This window comes from Tribolium castaneum, chromosome 9 (assembly GCF_031307605.1).
Source record: "Tribolium castaneum strain GA2 chromosome 9, icTriCast1.1, whole genome shotgun sequence".
NCBI classification, from domain to species: Eukaryota; Metazoa; Arthropoda; class Insecta; order Coleoptera; family Tenebrionidae; genus Tribolium; species Tribolium castaneum.
Genome location: NC_087402.1, coordinates 644,565 through 665,451, shown reverse-complemented (window position 1 = coordinate 665,451; position 20,887 = coordinate 644,565). Strand labels below are relative to the sequence as shown.

General features: G+C 32.6%; 1 protein-coding gene, 1 long non-coding RNA gene and 1 other non-coding gene across 4 annotated transcripts in view; all 3 read left to right on the top strand.

The window, feature by feature from the left end:
* Positions 1-8,744, top strand: part of LOC135267065 (amyloid-beta-like protein) — a 30,097-nt gene extending 21,353 nt beyond the window's left edge. Inside the window, exons 4-8 of the mRNA XM_064358695.1 lie at positions 1,929-2,150; positions 4,277-4,932; positions 5,714-6,229; positions 6,463-6,657; positions 6,710-8,744. Of these exons, the coding sequence (XP_064214765.1) occupies positions 1,929-2,150; positions 4,277-4,932; positions 5,714-6,229; positions 6,463-6,657; positions 6,710-6,970 (1,850 nt within the window). The 3' untranslated portion in view covers positions 6,971-8,744. The remainder of the gene's footprint in view (positions 1-1,928; positions 2,151-4,276; positions 4,933-5,713; positions 6,230-6,462; positions 6,658-6,709) is intronic.
* On the top strand, positions 6,751-6,832 carry Mir3897 (microRNA mir-3897). The gene has a single exon (NR_038757.1). It is a non-coding gene; the product is annotated as a microRNA mir-3897 (primary transcript).
* A 706-nt stretch (positions 8,745-9,450) lies between the features above and the next one.
* Positions 9,451-19,974, top strand: LOC103312514 (uncharacterized). Of its 2 annotated transcripts, none has more exons than XR_010335429.1 (4): positions 9,451-9,635; positions 19,568-19,629; positions 19,676-19,752; positions 19,803-19,974. It is a non-coding gene; the product is annotated as an uncharacterized LOC103312514 (long non-coding RNA). The 2 variants fall into 2 exon arrangements; XR_010335428.1 differs by having other exon boundaries at positions 9,451-9,639.
* The last annotated feature ends 913 nt before the right edge of the window (positions 19,975-20,887 follow it).

Here is a 20,887-nt window from a genome sequence, read left to right as displayed (position 1 = left end):
GCCGCATTCTGTATTAAATTATTTCAGTAAATCTTCAGTCGAGACATCACACTAAGAAAACGAATTCAATTTTTGCCAACATAATGGTTCTGTTATTGACAATCTAGAGAGTTTATGAACGGAGAGTTTTTTCATCAACTTTTAGGTATATAGCTTTGCCACGGAAAATGTAAATTGCCAATGTAATGACTTTATTCGGAGGAAAATGGTGCACAATTTCGCGCGAGCAAATTTTCTACACAAAATTCTAATTAACTCGTCATTTTAATTCGGGGAAACTTCTTTCAATTTGTGTGGGGCTATGGATGTAATTTGTAAGACAAAAACTGTTAATACATACGTTGTACGAAGTTAATAAAAACTCTATTTTTTTAATTATTCGAAACTATTTTGGCTTGGCCTATGTAAAATGATCCGGGGAATCGATTGGCATCGAGAAAATTACCAAATTCCGAATAGTTTTTTAGTTATGAATTTTTTAAAATTTTACCAATTTTTGCATTTATCAGCAATTTGCTCGAAAACTATAAGTCGGAGAACAATAATCTTTTTTGAAAAAAATAGATAATTCAAAGAGCTTTCCAACGATAATACACTTCATGGCGTTATCTCTGATAGTTCCGGAGCTATTGCTCGACAAATGTTCCGGGTACCCAAAATCGACAAAAATTGCGACGAAAATTGAAAAAATCAAATATCAAAAAATCGAATATATGGACTTTTTGTGGACTTTTAACAACTCTAGAGGGATGTAAAGTCATATAAAAGTCCATAAAAGGATACTAGAACGAGTTTTAAAAAAAAAGGTTTTTTTCACCTTTTTGAAGGTAAGTGACTCAGGAAATTTTAAGCAAAAAATTTTAAATTTTTAATTCTTGTGAAAAATTGATATAATATGTAAAATGAGCCGCTGAATTCAATGGAACAAACTGCAGTGCTCTACGACTTTTAGTTTTTTTTTTATGAATTTTTTTAGTGAAAAACTTTGATCGCCTCTGTAGCCGGAACCGTTGCCCGGAGCGGCTCCGGGTTTAATCGAAAAAATAGAGAAAATTAAGCGCTATCAAATGATTTTTTGTTCGTTGCTCTAAGTCTTACAGTTTCCGAGAAAAACGCAAAAAAAGGTTTCCATTTTCGCTTTTTTTCAATTTTCAACCGCCAATTACGGCCAAACTATTAGAGTTATCGAAAAACGGAAAAATCGAGGACAACCGGAATAAAAAGCTCTACAAAATAGCATAGGACTCAAAGCGATATCTCGCAAAAAAATTTTTCAATTTTCAAACGCCGATTACGGCCAAACTAAAAGAGCTGGGAGAAAACGCTTTTTTAGATCGGAAAGAGCACATCAAAATCTATAAGATAGAATCGGTTTTATTTGATTTTGAGACACTTTAAAAAATGACAGATTTTAAGGGGGGGGGGGGTGTTAACTTTTTTTTAATTTTTTTTATTTTCTCATTTACGGCTAAACTATTCTAAAAAGTGAAACTATTTTGATCCATACCTATGCAAAATGATCCGGGGAATCGATTGGCATCAAGAAAATTGTCAAATTCCCAATAGTTTTTTAGTTATGAATTTTTTAAAATTTCACCAATTTTTGCATTTATCAGCAATTTGCTCGAAAACTATAAGTCGGAGAACAATAATCTTTTTTGAAAAAAATAGATAATTCAAAGAGCTTTCCAACGATAATACACTTCATGGGGTTATCTCTGATAGTTCCGGAGCTATTGCTCGACAAATGTTCCGGGTACCCAAAATCGACCAAAATTGCGACGAAAATTGAAAAAATCAAACATCAAAAAATCGAATATATGGACTTTTTGTGGACTTTTAACAACTCTAGTGGGTTGTAAAGACACATAAAAGTCCATAAAACTTTGCTAGAGTGAGTTAAAAAAAAATTGTTTTGCTTGTTCCAGAGGGTCCGTTCCAGTCGGACGCTCTCCTAGTGCCCGAAAACTGCTTATTCGACCACATCCACAACCAGAGCAACTGCTGGACATTCGGTCGCTGGAATGCCACTGCAGGCAACGCTTGCCAAGAACGAGGACTCCAACTTCGATCGTTTGCTATGCTTCTTCCCTGTGGCATTTCTTTGTTTAGTGGTGTGGAATTTGTATGCTGTCCCAAACACTTCAAAGGCAAGTTCTTCTACCTAACTACACCCCATATTATATCGCTTTGTTTCCTTCCTTCCTTCCGTGCGAATAACTTTCTATCGTTCAAGCACAACTTTCACACCTTATATACGTTATATAAAATTTTTTCCTTTTTTATTTTTGCGCAATAAAGAATTAGCTCTCGAAACTTGGACGAAGCTTTTTATTTTCTCTCATTAGTCTCAACACTTGATAACATCGCGATACTCTAGTTCAACAGTTTAGGGGATTAGGAAGTTTTCGAGCGAGTTTATCAATAATTTGGCGTTGAGGACTCGCACCATATGCCCGGATTTTTCACTTGTTGCAACTTTCACAATATTTATTAATTAAAGACACAAAATTTTATTCAGTAGAAGTGAATTTTTTTACAGATTATTAATTGTTAGCAACCTACAATTAGAGCCACATTTTTAAAATTTGAAAAGCGAGCAGGAATAAGAAATCTACAAACTGATGACGGACGGGACACAAAAAAACTCACATTTTTATCGTTGAACAATCGTTATAATTGCAAAATTAGTCCGGAAATTTATTATTTTCGTATAGATCTAGTCTGTATTTTTATTAAAACAGGTTTGAAAAATTATTTTTGCGAATTTCGGTGCTGCTTTTGTGAATTTGAGGAGCACTGCAAATAACTGGTATCGAACAGCTCGCTCAGGTTGCAATCCCGTGTAACGGTTCGAAATTCAATCTATTGGAAACATAAAAAGTGTTAGTTCAGTCAATATGCGGTTCCATTAGTGGTTCAAGTCGATAAATCTGCCCGAGACATGCCCTCTAAAATGAATTTATAATTCTTTCGTTTTTTCCCCCACTTGTTATAGTTCAAATTCGCATTAGTTCTAAATCAAATGAGCTTCATTTATCACCGTCAGAGCTTTGGTGATAGGAAGCAAACCCCTTGTGGAACAAATACGACGTTAAACTAATCAACTGTTATGTATGCTTTGAATGTAGATAATCGGCCATTCAAAGATTCGACGTATGTTTATGACACAAATGCGTTCGTTCGTTCGTAAATTAAACCCAATTTACAGCTGAATGAGAATCAGAAATATAGGCGGCGGTCAGCGAGAAAAACTTTATTTATTTTAGCACACAAGTAATGAGTTTTTCGAGAATAATAACCGATGTAATTTCAAAGTTTAAGGCCTCTAATGCATTAAATGTGACATGCTGCAATTTACTTCACAAGCACAATGGAGTTATGATGGAAAAGCTTTGACCGGAATTATATTTACTTTTGTGACGCGGTTTCAAGCCGGTCTTTCGCTTGTTAAATTATTATTTCTTTACAAAACAACTCTACCTTCAAACAATTAAAGACATTTTTTAAACAGTTTTTGCGATTTTTTTTACCTTTATCGGGCAATAACTCCGAAACTATCAGAGATAGCCCTACGAAATTTACCATCGTTGGAAAGCTCTTTTAATTATCTATCTTTTACAAAAAAAATCATTCTTCTCCGATTAATAGTTTTTGAAAAATTGGTAAAATAAAAAAAAAGCGTCATAACTAAAAAACTATTGGGAATTTGGGGATTTTCTCGACGCCAGTCGATTCCCCGGATCATTTTACATAAGTTTACGTCAAAATACTTCCACTTTTTCGAATAGTTTTTCCGTAATTAGTAAAATAAAAAAGGGGGTAAAATTATTATAAGTCATAAATTCGGGCATTTGGAAAAATTTCCTCTTCCTTTGATACTCAGATATTTAAATTCAGCCACTGATCCAATCCATCTCCCCCAAATTGCTTTAACGAATTGACTTCCAAATTGGGTAAACCCCCAAAACCTAGCTAAATTAAAATCCAATTCAATCGGAGACAAAACCCAACTACTCATATTTCACAACTTGTTTCCCTCTCGAGACACTTAACATTTATCCACATAACTAAAACTTTGCTTCCCTCGCGTCTAATAAATCGCAATTTTCAAACAACATTAAACTGAAAAAAAAACTAAACGATTTGTTCAGCCGAATTTTTAAATTATGCTCCAGAAGATAAAAAAAAGTGTTATTATCTACGTTTTGAACGAAAAATCGCGATCCTGCGCCTAACAGTTTTGAAAAAAATGCCAATTAAGTAAAAATTCCAGACAACATGAAGCCGAAAAAGCCACTGGACTTAACAATCCTGAAAAAGGACCAGGACAACATCTTCGACACCATCGACGACGATGACTCCACTTCGGACGAAGACGACGACAAGGACGACCTGGACGACCTCGCCGACGACACCGAGCTCGCCGACGACCCCAACATCGACGACGAGGACGACGATGACGACGAATACGACGACTCGGATTGGGACACCACCCCGTCGAGCACGACGTCCAAACAATCCACCACCACGACCACCACCACCACCACGGCGAAGACGACGTCAGTGCCGACCCCAGACCCCTATTTCACGCATTTCGATCCGAGAAACGAGCACCAGAGTTACAAGGAGGCGCAGGAACGTTTGGAGGAGACACACAGGGAGAAAGTTACAAGGGTTATGAAGGATTGGTCGGACCTGGAGGAGAGGTATCAGGACATGAGACAGACGGATCCACGTGGAGCTGATGAGTTCAAGCAGAGGATGACGCAGAGGTTTCAACAGACGGTGCAAGCGCTTGAAGAAGAGGGCGATGCTGAGAAACATCAGTTGGCAGCAATGCATCAGCAAAGAGTCCTAGCACATATTAATCAAAGGAAGAAGGAGGCCATGACTTGTTATACACAAGCGTTGAATGATGCGCCTCTCAATGTGAGTAATTTTGTAGTTATTTTCATGTTAGATAATTTAAAAAAATGACAGAATTGTGTTTTTTTAAGTTTCTAAAAACACCAAAAATATTCTCAAATTTTTGACAGTTTTAAATTGGAATTTGACATGACAGGTGCAAAACCAGCAGCACCAACCAACATTATTTTAGTGATTTTTTTTTGTTTATAGCACAGGAAAATCCTTACAATAAATGTTTTTGTACGCGTTTAAATGCAACAGAAACACTACACATGGAGGTAGTTAGAACTAAAATTTTCATTTACAACTCTCGTTAGAACTATTAACTCTAATTGCACATTTTCATCAACTTCATCAAATGGATTTTGAAGTCATAAAAGGAATGTTTAATGCATGTTTATGGCTACATTCGAATCAATTCGTTTCGCAATTTTTTTTTAAATACAGTAAAACCTCGGTTGTGCGATACAATACAGTAAAACCTCGACTCGACAATTATAATAATAATAAACACATTTTTTTTGCAGAATTTGTAGTAAAAATATATGTATATACCGGGTGTTTCAGTTATATATATTTTTATTTGTAAAAAAAATATATAACAAACCTTATATCTTCTTAAATGAATTGACGAAATCTATTGAAAAAAATTATCGCTTTACCCTTACGATGACATATGTCAAAATTGTGACTGTCAATTTTTTTTTATTCAGAAATATCTACGGTTTGAATTACTTTTAAAAAAAATAATAAAGTTATTCAGTTTTGTATTTAATTAATTCAATTAATTATTTGATTGCAGACCCATCGTGTGCAGAAATGCCTGGAAAAACTGCTCCGTTCTCTTCACAAAGACCGAGCTCATGCTATTAACCACTACCGCCATCTGTTGGCAAGTAGTTTGGAGGCGGCAGCTCGTGAACAACCGCGCATTCTCGAACGTTTAACAGACATTGATCGTACGGTTAATCAAAGCATGCAAATGTTAAAAAGATATCCAGAATTGGCGACGAAAATCGGTCAATTAATGGATGATTACATCCAAGCTTTGAGATCAAAAGATGAAACACCTGGATCACTTCTAGCGATGACAACTGAAGCTGAAGCTGCGATTTTGGATAAATATAAATCAGAAGTTACAAATAAACAAGCAGAGAGAGAACGACAAAGGTTGCAAGAGAAGGAGAGGAAGGAACAGAGGAAGAAAGAACGGTCGGAATTAAGGGAGGAGAAGAAGAGAGTTGAGGCTGTTTTAGGGAAGAAGATTAGCAATTTTGATGATGAAGACATGGAAGATGAGTCGTTGCCAGAAGAAAGGGTGGGTTTTTTTGAAAAAAAAAGCATATTTTTCCGACATAGTTTCAATAAAACTTGAAAAAAGGTAATTTTGGACCGAAATTTTACTAAAAAACTAGCTAAACAACGTCAATTTGATGAATTTCTAGGTAATTTTGAGTAATTTTTGCGAAAAAATAAGTTTTAAAGCGAACTTGTCCGCCATTTAAAAATGGCCGACAACTTCAAACTTGATTTTTTGATTGTCCATTTTAGACAACAATAATTTCGACCACCGGGAGCTCAACTTTCGACCTTGTGAGCAACTCCATCCCTACCACAAGCCACCGCGACGCCGTGGACGACGCCGCCGTCCAGCAAGCCGTCGAAGACGTCGCCGCCGTGGTCCACAAACAAGACGTGATCCGAGTCGCCCATGCAATGGCGCATGACATCAGCCACGGCGAACCTGTAAGTGGACGACACTCGGCTTCGCCTCGTCATGTATCACATTTTTTTCCAGACTTATTCAGTCCGACGTGAGGTGTACGGCAGCAAAGACGGCAAAAGTGTTTACTTCACTCTCGCCTTCGCCGGCATGGCGCTGATGGCCGCCGTGGTGGTGGGGGTGGGGGTGGCACGGCGCAGGTCCGCACGCTCCCCCCAAAGCCAAGGCTTCGTGGAGGTGGACCAGGCCGCCACCCCCGAGGAGCGGCACGTGGCCAATATGCAAATCAATGGCTACGAAAATCCCACCTACAAATATTTCGAAGTCAAGGAGTAATAAACGATTTGGTTGCGTTTGGTTGGTTAGGTTGGTATTTTTTACGTCATTCCATTCGTTTTATTACAGTGTACTTAACTAAGCAACTGATAATAATAATTCGGACATATGCAAAAACGTATTTTCCAAGTCTAAAAATTATGAAATAAGTAATAATTTTTGCATATGACAGCCAGTCCATGTTTTACACTTATTGTATAATCTTAAGGCGAGCTGTGGAGTTACATTGCCTTGGTGTAATTTTACAGTGGAAGAGTGTAGCTAGATGTATGGTACCCTCCATAATATGTGACAGCGTTTCTCTCTTAAGGCCTACGTTTCAAACTTTCAATAATGCAGCTAGAGATTGAACTCAAAATGACTGAGCTACTAGAAATTGGCGCCAATTTTAAATTATTTATGACGTATGGCAATTTTCTGGCAAAATTTTCGTTTTCCTAACTTGAAAAATTGTCAAAAAGCCGTCAGGTTGGCATTACCATAAGTAATTTTTTGTTGTTAAAGTTGGTACTTTTTTTTACTGTACTACAGTGACCTGATTTTTTTGTACAAAATACAAAATACGAAAATAACTTTAAAAATTACAGACATGTTTTTCGTATAGTCTGTCATACTTTTGACAATTGTCAAAACATGACTGATCAGTTTCTTTTTGATAATTAAATGTTTGAAGAGCCTTCTAGAATTTACAAAACTGTCAACTGTCAAAATTCAAGGCTAGTATGTTTTTTTAAAATGGGACGGCCATATTTTTTAACGGCAATAGAACTAAAGTTGACATTTATGGTAATTTTTATCATCACGTTCTATACCTATCTCAGTTTTTGAAAAAAATCACGAGAAACGGATTTTTTATATCATTACTATAATCATTTTTTGATTATCTTTTTAAAATAATAAAAAAAATCATAGTAGCTTTGCAATTTGACAGTTGACAAGTTTAAAAATTTTGGAAGATTGTTTAATCGTTTGGTAACAAATCCAAGAAGAATTGTGATGTTCTGAATGAGAAAAAAATTGATATATGTCAAAACTCTGACAGATATGTGCAAAGTTGGCGCCATTTTGGATCAAATTTATTGGTTGGATCAGTGTGTGTGCAAAATAATAAGTTTAAAGTTTGTGATGTAGGCCCTAGAAGAGTCGCCCTGTACTTAATTAGAATATAACAAGTGCATGTTCAACCAACAAGCTTTTTGTACAAAGTCTTTTTACTTTTTACCAGCTTGCAATCACCCGAATTTGGCACAATCCGAACACTTGTATGTTTTTTGTTTGAGACAAAACGAAAGAAATGCAAGTGTTCATCACAACGAGACGTATTTTCACGTTGTCGAAAGCTTGATGAACAATTGTAGATAACACAAATCATAGAATTTGTACAAAAGTTGTTGCGTACATTCTTTTTTTTAAACATTGCGCGACAATGAGGCTTCTGACAGCTTAATGTGTACAGTCTAGAATACAAAAAAAAAAACAACCAACAACTTTGTCTTACTTTCTCCCGTCTTGTAGGTTTTCAAAAACTAGATATGCGAATGTAAAATTGATAAAAGCGTGTTTGATGTGCATATAGTTTAATACTCGATTAGAATTATTTTTCAAAACCTGTTTCATATAAGAATTATTGTATTATATTTCTTTTCTACGCGTTTTATTAGTACGTTTCTCCTCATCCTGAAGTAACTAGACTAGTTTAGCATACTTGATAGTTAATTATATGTTTTGTGGCCATGTAATTTTAAATTTAATGTAATAAAGAACTAAATTATTATTTTACCGAATTTTTACGACCACCACAACCCCTACAAGAATAATAAAATCATTCGTAATTAATTTTCCACAACATTTTTAAGTTTTATTTAAATAATGTAACAAACGACCCTCGTATACGAATTTCAAACCACCCTCGTATAATGTGATTTCGTGTTGGCGCGCTTGATTTCCACTAAATACGTCACGAATGTTACCGTAAAATACGAGGGCAGTTTTAAATATGATTGAAACCCAGACTTTGAGGTGAATAAGTGGCTTGCCGGACAATTTTTCAATTCTCAACTACACCGAGAGTGTCCACGTGTTAGACGGCGATAGAAATATAATTTTTTAATTTTAATTTCGATTAAATTTAATGGCGGGAACGATAATTTTCGGGCCGCCCTCGTATCATGTATGTTGGCAGACTTGGTTTCCACTAAACTGTCACTTGTCACCCGATTATTGATTTTCTAATACCGGGGCAGACCTAAAAGTCATTGAAATTCAGGTTTTGGGGTGAAAAGGCGGTTTGCGGGACATTTTTTATATTGTCAACCCCTTTGTTACACGCAGTGTAATCACGTGTGAGTGGGCTGTGTGAAAAAATATAATTTTTAATTTTTAAAATGGTTAAAATTGGGTGGCGGGCGGGAGACTTTTTGGGGCGCCCTCGTATACGGTGCAAATTTATCGGGCCTACGTCAGCAGGGTACGTCAGCGGTTGCGTGACAGCGGCAGTTTTCGGGCGGCGGTCGAAGCGATCGGACGTGTGTGTGTCGTGCGTGCATTTTGTTCGTTAAATTGTTAAATAAATTGTTAAACGCGAATTAATCGAAGTGATGCTGTGCTGTGCTGTGCTGTGAAGTGAAATTTTGGAGAAAATCGCACAACACGGGACCGTTTAACCGCAAGTACACTTTTATTAAATTGGGGCGCGAATTAAACTTTAATTTCGAAACGAGACAAATTAACCTCAAACTTGAATACAGTCAATTTAGCGGCCGGTTTGATTTATTTGTTAATTTTCAATTTAAGTCAAATTTATGCACGTACTCGAAATAATTTAATTGCAATCACGGGCCGGTTTACAGTAAACGATTTAAATTTTAATTCCGACTCAAAGAATAATTTCTTTTCGTTTTTAATTTAATTCGAAGCGCGAGTCCGTGAATTTTTAAATTTAAATAAATTAAAATGAAAACGAACTTTAATTTTGAAACGAAACAAATTAACCCCGAACTTGAATGCATCCAATTTAGCGGCCGGTTTAATTTATTTATTAAATTTTTATTTTCAATTTGAAACAAATTTATTCGAAATAATTTAATAACAATCAAGGGCCGGTTTACAACAAACGAATTTAAGTTTTAATTCCGAAATAAAGAGTAATTTGTGCGTGTGCGTTTGTTTGTTAAATTATTAAATAAATTTTTAAACCGCGACCGCGACACGAATTAATTAAAGTGTTTCTGTGCCGTCCCGTACACTTTTATTAAATTGAGACTCGAATTAAACTTTAATTTCGAAACGAAACAAATTAACCTCGAACTTGAATGCACCTCACGGCCGGTTTAATTTATTTATTAAATTTTTATTTTCAATTTGAAACAAATTTATTCGAAATAATTTAATAGCAATCAAGGGCCGGTTTACAGTAAACGAATTTAAGTTTTAATTCCGAAATAAAGAGTAATTTGTGCGTGTGCGTCTGTTTGTTAAATTATTAAATAAATTATTAAACTGCGACCGCGACCGCGACACGAATTAATTAAAGTGATAATCACTTTTATTAAATTGGGGCGCGAATTAAACTTTAATTCCGAAACTAAACAAATTAACATCGAACTTGAATGCATTCAATTTAGCGGCCGGTTTGATTTATTTATTAAATTTTAATTTTGAATTTAAATCAAATTTATGCACGTACTCGAAATAATTTAATAGCAATCACGGGTGGGTTTACAGTAAACGATTTAAATTTTAATTCCGAATTAAAGAATAATTTCTTTTCGTTTTCAATTCAATTCGCGAGTCCGTGTATTTTTAAATTTAAACAATTTCAAATGAAAACGAACTTTTAATTTTGAAACGAAACAAATTAACCTCGAACTTGAATGCACCTCACGGCCGGTTTAATTTATTTATTAAATTTTTATTTTCAATTTGAAACAAATTTATTCGAAATAATTTGATTGCAATCAAGGGCCGGTTTACAACAAACGAATTTAAATTTTAATTCCGAAATAAAGAGTAATTTGTGCGTGTGCGTTTGTTTGTTAAATTATTAAATAAATTTTTAAACCGCGACCGCGACACGAATTAATTAAAGTGTTTCTGTGCCGTGCCGTACACTTTTATTCAATTGAGACTCGAATTAAACTTTAATTTCGAAACTAAACAAATTAACATCGAACTTGAATGCATTCAATTTAGCGGCCGGTTTGATTTATTTATTAAATTTTTATTAAATCAAATTTATGCACGTACTCGAAATAATTTAATTGCAATCAAGGCCCGGTTTACAGTAAACGATTTAAATTTTTTAAATTCCGAATTAAAGAATAATTTGTTTTTGTTTTCAATTCAATTCGAAGCGCGAATCCGTGTATTTTTAAATTTAAACAAATTAAAATGAAAACGAACTTTAATTTTGCAACGAAACAAATTAACCTCGAACTTGAATGCACCTCACGGCCGGTTTAATTTATTTATTAAATTTTTATTTTCAATTTGAAACAAATTTATTCGAAATAATTTAATAGCAATCAAGGGCCGGTTTACAGGAAATGATTTAAATTGTTTTAATTCCGAAATAAAGAGTAATTTGTGCGTGTGCGTCTGTTTGTTAAATTATTAAATAAATTATTAAACCGCGACCGCGACACGAATTAATTAAAGTGATTCTGTGCCGTGCCGTATACTTTTATTAAATTGGGGCGCGAATTAAACTTTAATTCCGAAACTAAACAAATTAACATCGAACTTGAATGCATTCAATTTAGCGGCCGGTTTGATTTATTTATTAAATTTTAATTTTGAATTTAAATCAAATTTATGCACGTACTCGAAATAATTTAATAGCAATCACGGGCCGGTTTACAACAAACGAATTTAAATTTTAATTCCGAAATAAAGAGTAATTTGTGCGTGTGCGTCTGTTTGTTAAATTATTAAATAAATTATTAAACTGCGACCGCGACACGAATTAATTAAAGTGATAATCACTTTTATTAAATTGGGGCGCGAATTAAACTTTAATTCCGAAACTAAACAAATTAACATCGAACTTGAATGCATTCAATTTAGCGGCCGGTTTGATTTATTTATTAAATTTTAATTTTGAATTTAAATCAAATTTATGCACGTACTCGAAATAATTTAATAGCAATCACGGGCCGGTTTACAACAAACGAATTTAAATTTTAATTCCGAAATAAAGAGTAATTTGTGCGTGTGCGTCTGTTTGTTAAATTATTAAATAAATTATTAAACTGCGACCGCGACACGAATTAATTAAAGTGATAATCACTTTTATTAAATTGGGGCGCGAATTAAACTTTAATTCCGAAACTAAACAAATTAACATCGAACTTGAATGCATTCAATTTAGCGGCCGGTTTTATTTATTTATTAAATTTTTATTAAATCAAATTTATGCACGTACTCGAAATAATTTAATTGCAATCAAGGCCCGGTTTACAGTAAACGATTTAAATTTTTTAAATTCCGAATTAAAGAATAATTTGTTTTTGTTTTCAATTCAATTCGAAGCGCGAATCCGTGTATTTTTAAATTTAAATAAATTAAAATGAAAACGAACTTTAATTTTGCAACGAAACAAATTAACCCCGAACTTGAATGCACCTCACGGCCGGTTTAATTTATTTATTAAATTTTTATTTTCAATTTGAAACAAATTTATTCGAAATAATTTAATAACAATCAAGGGCCGGTTTACAACAAACGAATTTAAGTTTTAATTCCGAAATAAAGAGTAATTTGTGCGTGTGCGTTTGTTTGTTAAATTATTAAATAAATTTTTAAACCGCGACCGCGACACGAATTAATTAAAGTGATAATCACTTTTATTAAATTGGGGCGCGAATTAAACTTTAATTCCGAAACTAAACAAATTAACATCGAACTTGAATGCATTCAATTTAGCGGCCGGTTTGATTTATTTATTAAATTTTAATTTTGAATTTAAATCAAATTTATGCACGTACTCGAAATAATTTAATAGCAATCACGGGTGGGTTTACAGTAAACGATTTAAATTTTAATTCCGAATTAAAGAATAATTTCTTTTCGTTTTCAATTCAATTCGCGAGTCCGTGTATTTTTAAATTTAAACAATTTCAAATGAAAACGAACTTTTAATTTTGAAACGAAACAAATTAACCTCGAACTTGAATGCACCTCACGGCCGGTTTAATTTATTTATTAAATTTTTATTTTCAATTTGAAACAAATTTATTCGAAATAATTTGATTGCAATCAAGGGCCGGTTTACAACAAACGAATTTAAATTTTAATTCCGAAATAAAGAGTAATTTGTGCGTGTGCGTTTGTTTGTTAAATTATTAAATAAATTTTTAAACCGCGACCGCGACACGAATTAATTAAAGTGTTTCTGTGCCGTGCCGTACACTTTTATTAAATTGGGGCGCGAATTAAACTTTAATTTCGAAACTAAACAAATTAACCTCGAACTTGAATGCATTCAATTTAGTGGCCGGTTTTATTTATTTATTAAATTTTTATTAAATCAAATTTATGCACGTACTCGAAATAATTTAATTGCAATCACGGGTCGGTTTACAGTAAACGATTTAAATTTTAATTCCGACTCAAAGAATAATTTCTTTTCGTTTTCAATTTAATTCGAAGCGCGAGTCCGTGTATTTTTAAATTTAAATAAATTAAAATGAAAACGAACTTTTAATTTTGAAACGAAACAAATTAACCTCGAACTTGAATGCACCTCACGGCCGGTTTAATTTATTTATTAAATTTTTATTTTCAATTTGAAACAAATTTATTCGAAATAATTTGATTGCAATCAAGGGCCGGTTTACAACAAACGAATTTAAATTTTAATTCCGAAATAAAGAGTAATTTGTGCGTGTGCGTCTGTTTGTTAAATTATTAAATAAATTATTAAACTGCGACCGCGACACGAATTAATTAAAGTGATTCTGTGCCGTGCCGTATACTTTTATTAAATTGGGGCGCGAATTAAACTTTAATTCCGAAACTAAACAAATTAACATCGAACTTGAATGCATTCAATTTAGCGGCCGGTTTGATTTATTTATTAAATTTTAATTTTGAATTTAAATCAAATTTATGCACGTACTCGAAATAATTTAATAGCAATCACGGGTGGGTTTACAGTAAACGATTTAAATTTTAATTCCGAATTAAAGAATAATTTCTTTTCGTTTTCAATTCAATTCGCGAGTCCGTGTATTTTTAAATTTAAACAATTTCAAATGAAAACGAACTTTTAATTTTGAAACGAAACAAATTAACCTCGAACTTGAATGCACCTCACGGCCGGTTTAATTTATTTATTAAATTTTTATTTTCAATTTGAAACAAATTTATTCGAAATAATTTGATTGCAATCAAGGGCCGGTTTACAACAAACGAATTTAAGTTTTAATTCCGAAATAAAGAGTAATTTGTGCGTGTGCGTCTGTTTGTTAAATTATTAAATAAATTATTAAACTGCGACCGCGACCGCGACACGAATTAATTAAAGTGATAATCACTTTTATTAAATTGGGGCGCGAATTAAACTTTAATTCCGAAACTAAACAAATTAACATCGAACTTGAATGCATTCAATTTAGCGGCCGGTTTTATTTATTTATTAAATTTTTATTAAATCAAATTTATGCACGTACTCGAAATAATTTAATTGCAATCAAGGCCCGGTTTACAGTAAACGATTTAAATTTTTTAAATTCCGAATTAAAGAATAATTTGTTTTTGTTTTCAATTCAATTCGAAGCGCGAATCCGTGTATTTTTAAATTTAAACAAATTAAAATGAAAACGAACTTTAATTTTGCAACGAAACAAATTAACCTCGAACTTGAATGCACCTCACGGCCGGTTTAATTTATTTATTAAATTTTTATTTTCAATTTGAAACAAATTTATTCGAAATAATTTAATAGCAATCAAGGGCCGGTTTACAGGAAATGATTTAAATTGTTTTAATTCCGAAATAAAGAGTAATTTGTGCGTGTGCGTCTGTTTGTTAAATTATTAAATAAATTATTAAACCGCGACCGCGACACGAATTAATTAAAGTGATTCTGTGCCGTGCCGTATACTTTTATTAAATTGGGGCGCGAATTAAACTTTAATTCCGAAACTAAACAAATTAACATCGAACTTGAATGCATTCAATTTAGCGGCCGGTTTGATTTATTTATTAAATTTTAATTTTGAATTTAAATCAAATTTATGCACGTACTCGAAATAATTTAATAGCAATCACGGGCCGGTTTACAACAAACGAATTTAAATTTTAATTCCGAAATAAAGAGTAATTTGTGCGTGTGCGTCTGTTTGTTAAATTATTAAATAAATTATTAAACTGCGACCGCGACACGAATTAATTAAAGTGATAATCACTTTTATTAAATTGGGGCGCGAATTAAACTTTAATTCCGAAACTAAACAAATTAACATCGAACTTGAATGCATTCAATTTAGCGGCCGGTTTTATTTATTTATTAAATTTTTATTAAATCAAATTTATGCACGTACTCGAAATAATTTAATTGCAATCAAGGCCCGGTTTACAGTAAACGATTTAAATTTTTTAAATTCCGAATTAAAGAATAATTTGTTTTTGTTTTCAATTCAATTCGAAGCGCGAATCCGTGTATTTTTAAATTTAAATAAATTAAAATGAAAACGAACTTTAATTTTGCAACGAAACAAATTAACCTCGAACTTGAATGCACCTCACGGCCGGTTTAATTTATTTATTAAATTTTAATTTTCAATTTGAAACAAATTTATGCACGTACTCGAAATAATTTAATAGCAATCACGGGCCGGTTTACAGTAAACGATTTAAATTTTAATTCCGAATTAAAGAATAATTTCTTTTCGTTTTCAATTCAATTCGCGAGTCCGTGTATTTTTAAATTTAAACAATTTCAAATGAAAACGAACTTTTAATTTTGAAACGGAACAAATTAACCTCGAACTTGAATGCACCTCACGGCCGGTTTAATTTATTTATTAAATTTTTATTTTCAATTTGAAACAAATTTATTCGAAATAATTTAATAGCAATCAAGGGCCGGTTTACAACAAACGAATTTAAATTTTAATTCCGAAATAAAGAGTAATTTGTGCGTGTGCGTCTGTTTGTTAAATTATTAAATAAATTTTTAAACCGCGACCGCGACACGAATTAATTAAAATGTTTCTGTGCCGTGCCGTACACTTTTATTAAATTGAGACTCGAATTAAACTTTAATTTCGAAACTAAACAAATTAACATCGAACTTGAATGCATTCAATTTAGCGGCCGGTTTTATTTATTTATTAAATTTTAATTTTGAATTTAAATCAAATTTATGCACGTACTCGAAATAATTTAATAGCAATCACGGGCCGGTTTACAGTAAACGATTTAAATTTTAATTCCGAATTAAAGAATAATTTCTTTTCGTTTTCAATTCAATTCGAAGCGCGAATCCGTGTATTTTTAAATTTAAACAATTTCAAATGAAAACGAACTTTAATTTTGAAACGAAACAAATTAACCTTGAACTTGAATGCACCTCTCGGCCGGTTTAATTTATTTATTAAATTTTTATTTTGAATTTAAATCAAATTTATGCACGTACTCGAAATAATTTGATTGCAATTAAGAGCCGGTTTACAGTAAACGATTTAAATTTTAATTCCGAATTAAAGAATAATTTCTTTATCCGTGTATTTTTAAATTTAAACAATTTCAAATGAAAACGAACTTTAATTTAGAAACGAAACAAATTAACCTCGAACTTGAATGCATTCAATTTAGCGGCCGGTTTTATTTATTTATTAAATTTTAATTCAGAATTTAAATCAAATTTATGCACGTACTCGAAATAATTTAATTGCAATCAAGGGCCGGTTGACAGAATCTAATTCAAAATTATTTTAATTTGTCTCGTTTTACGTTTACGATTCAGTTGATCAAACGATTTAAATTTTAATTCCGACTTAAAGAATAATTTGTTTTCGTTTTCAATTCGATTCGAAGCGCGAATCAGTTTAATTTAAAATTTAAACAAATTAAAATGAAAACGAATTAATTTAACTCGAGAATTAGAATTTGAATTTTCGGTTCACTTTGATAAAAACCGTTGTGATGTAAATGACTAATCGGTTACTATGACAACTCACATATAAAAGCCAATGCCAATGTTGTTTTTATGAAAGTGAACCGAAAGTAGAATCTTTTGGGTGTTTCTGTAGCATCATTGGCTTGACATAAATTTTATAAATTTCCACTCTCATTTTGAGACGTTCTGTACCAATAAATAATTTTGAAATGAGTCTTTGATGCTACATAAACGTATTAGTACGGTTTTATTAATAAAGGTGTGCTTAACGATTTCAATTTATTTATTGCAATTATTATTTTTTCTTTTTAATTAATTTTTTAAATTTAAATCGTTTTGCGATTTGCTACAAGTACGTATTGATAAGCACACCTTTAATAAAAAAGGGAAGTATGTGTACTGCGTTTTCAAGTTCACGTGTTTTGATAAAAAAAAAATAAATTACCACTACCGAAAGTAGCCAACAAAATTCCTAATTTTTACCGCGCCTTCTCTTGCTTTTTTTTTCTTTTCCTTCTCCGTCATATCGCTTCAAATGGTAATAGATGTAACCGCTGATGCTGACTGACTGCAGTCAGTCAATTAAATTTGTTTCCAATACATTGAAGAAAAAGCTATGAATGCAATTTTACTTATGAGATATTTTCCTCACTCCAAGTAATTTATTGCTTGCGTCATCATCGCCTACTGGGCCAACCGGGGATTTTGAATTAATTCACATTGTCGCATCGAAAACAAATGGTCTCGTAGCATGGTGCTGAACCATTGGGAAAAGGAAACTATCTGATGATTATAATAGAAGACATAAGTGAATGTCGCTCCAACTCATGGCATGTTAGGGAAAAAGTGGAGGAAATAATAAAAAAAATTGGATTCGATGGAATTGACTGATCTAATTATGATTTCTTAAAAGTGGGTTAGTATGATTCTCTTGAATAAGTGGGCACTGATTATTTTCCTATGACTAAATTTTATTAAAATTGATCAAAAAAAAAAAAATAGCAAACCCCTAGATTTGTTAATGTATCAATGGTGTACTAAGCTCGTAGTAAAATCGAATAAAGACTCGATCTCATTAATTTGAGTGTGTTAGTCGTGCTGATGCTCCTCGATAGACACATACCTATAAACGGTATTAGTTGTCGTGCAAATACATATCCTAGATATGTAGAGGAGATGCTACGAGCATAAAATAGTACACTAAATACAGGCATTTTCTAGGATGGCTTTGCATTCATTTAAAATAAATTCACAAAAAATACAAAAATAAATACAAAAAAATAAAAAAAAATAAAAAAAATAAAAAAAAATAAAAAAATAAAAAAAAAATTAAAAAATATAAAAAAAAATAAAAATGGTCGCAAAAGGAAATTAATCATTGCCTGTTTATTTAAGAGAATTGCTTAGGTAGCCCAAGAATCATAATTAGATCAGTGAATTTCATCGCGTCCGCCTCTGCTTTTTTCCTGTTTGCCATGAGTTTGAGTGGCATTCCCGTCTTTTATTATAATCATCACACTGTTTCCTTTTCCTGGTGGTGTCTGCACTGTGCCACGAGACCATTGCTTTCGATGCTTCATTGTGGGTCAATTTAAAATCACCAACTGGCCCATTTAGCCGATTATGGCACCAGCAAGAATTATTTGGACTGAGAATAAAATATTTTATGGGTAATGCGCGTTTATAGTTTTTTCTCTTTGTTTTTTTAACGGTGTCACATAATCACAGTCAGCAATTGCTTTCTCATTTATTTCCACTTTAAGCGATTTTTTGTCAATATTTTTTTGTTAATTTAATGAATTTGGTGGCTGATTTCAGTAGCGGATTTTTTTTTAATGTAAAGCTCGAGTCTCTTATTTATGCTGTTATAAGTACATACTTTCCTTTACATTTACATTTAAGTGGGGAGTTTTGAAACGTTACAATTCCGAAGCAAACTAAAAATTTAATTTAAATTAACTCTAACTTTTTTTATAATATAATAAAGGTCGATTTACATTATTAACCTAATTGCAGTCAAACTTTAGATTGATCACATGATCAAATTGATTGGTACCCTAATTTTAGTCTTATATAAACCGGCCTTTAGTATATTATTTTTTTTATTAACCGAGGTTTTGGGTTTGTAATTTTGGGTACAGAAAATATTTTTGTTTTATTTGTTTTTATTTAACATTAATCTTAGATTCGGTTTATTTGTTTTTTCAATATATAATATAATTTTAACCATCATAGGGGGATTTTTTGACACTTTATCAATTTTTTTTTAATTGATAAATAGTCTCAATCCCTTCAAGAGCAGCTTTTACAATTCTCGTATAAATTTCGGTTAAGTCTGTTAATCGTGGTATCGTGCAATATCAATAATTGTTACAATTTTTTTTTCATAAATAAATAAATTTATCCGACGATTGTAAATGCAGCTCTTATTATTTTTATTTTTATTAATCATAAATAATTTCTTTGTTTGTTAGAAATTTTTATCACATGTTTTGAAGCAAGGGTCGTACTGTTGCTCACCCAACACGAATAAACAGTGAGTAAATTTAAAGTTGTTAAAGTAAAATTAACAATCGTCTTAGGTCGTCAAATGTGCTAACCATTGCAATTTCCGCTTGGAGTTACGAATTTTGAAAGCTCAAAAGCTGGTGTCTGTGTTGTAAGTTTTTAACTTACTTTTTATGCATTTATTATATGTTTATTTATTAGGGATTGCTTTATGGACTGGTTGCGGCCGGCCTGCGGGATCCGGAGGACTTCAAAGACGTTCTTCGTCTGGATCTTCAAAAATTATTTTTTTTTAACTGGCAATAATTATTATTGAACATTGTTATATATTTGTGTGATTGTTTATGTTTTATGAATAAACGCTAGAGAAATGTGTCTTTTATTAGGGGGGCAAATAAAAGTTCAATAAATTATAGGCATATAGAAGAAAAAGGTAAGTGGAAAAATGATGTACAATTTAAGTGTTTTAAAAAATCGCACGAAATCGGTAATTAAATTTAAAAAATGGCGCGGACACGTGTTTAAAGCGTGACTAAATTTAAAAACTCGCGCGAACACGCGTTTAAAACACGTTGCCAACCTAAAAAATCGCACGAAATCGGTAATTAAATTTAAAAAATGGCGCGGGCACGTGTTTAAAACACGTTGCCAACCTAAAAAATCGCACGAAATCGGTAATTAAATTTAAAAAATGGCGCGGACACGTGTTTAAAGCGTGACTAAATTTAAAAAATGGCGCGGGCACGTGTTTAAAACACGTTGCCAACCTAAAAAATCGCGCGAAATCGGTAATTAAATTTAAAAAATGGCGCGGACACGTGTTTAAAGCGTGACTAAATTTAAAAAATGGCGCGGGCACGTGTTTAAAACACGTTGCCAACCTAAAAAATCGCACGAAATCGGTAATTAAATTTAAAAAATGGCGCGGACACGTGTTTAAAGCGTGACTAAATTTAAAAAATGGCGCGGGCACGTGTTTAAAACACGTTGCCAACCTAAAAAATCGCGCGAAATCGGTAATTAAATTTAAAAAATGGCGCGGACACGTGTTTAAAGCGTGACTAAATTTAAAAAATGGCGCGGACACGTGTTTAAAGCGTGACTAAATTTAAAAAATGGCGCGGGCACGTGTTTAAAGCGTGACTAAATTTAAAAAATGGCGCGGGCACGTGTTTAAAACACGTTGCCAACCTAAAAAATCGCGCGAAATCGGTAATTAAATTTAAAAAATGGCGCGGACACGTGTTTAAAGCGTGACTAAATTTAAAAAATGGCGCGGACACGTG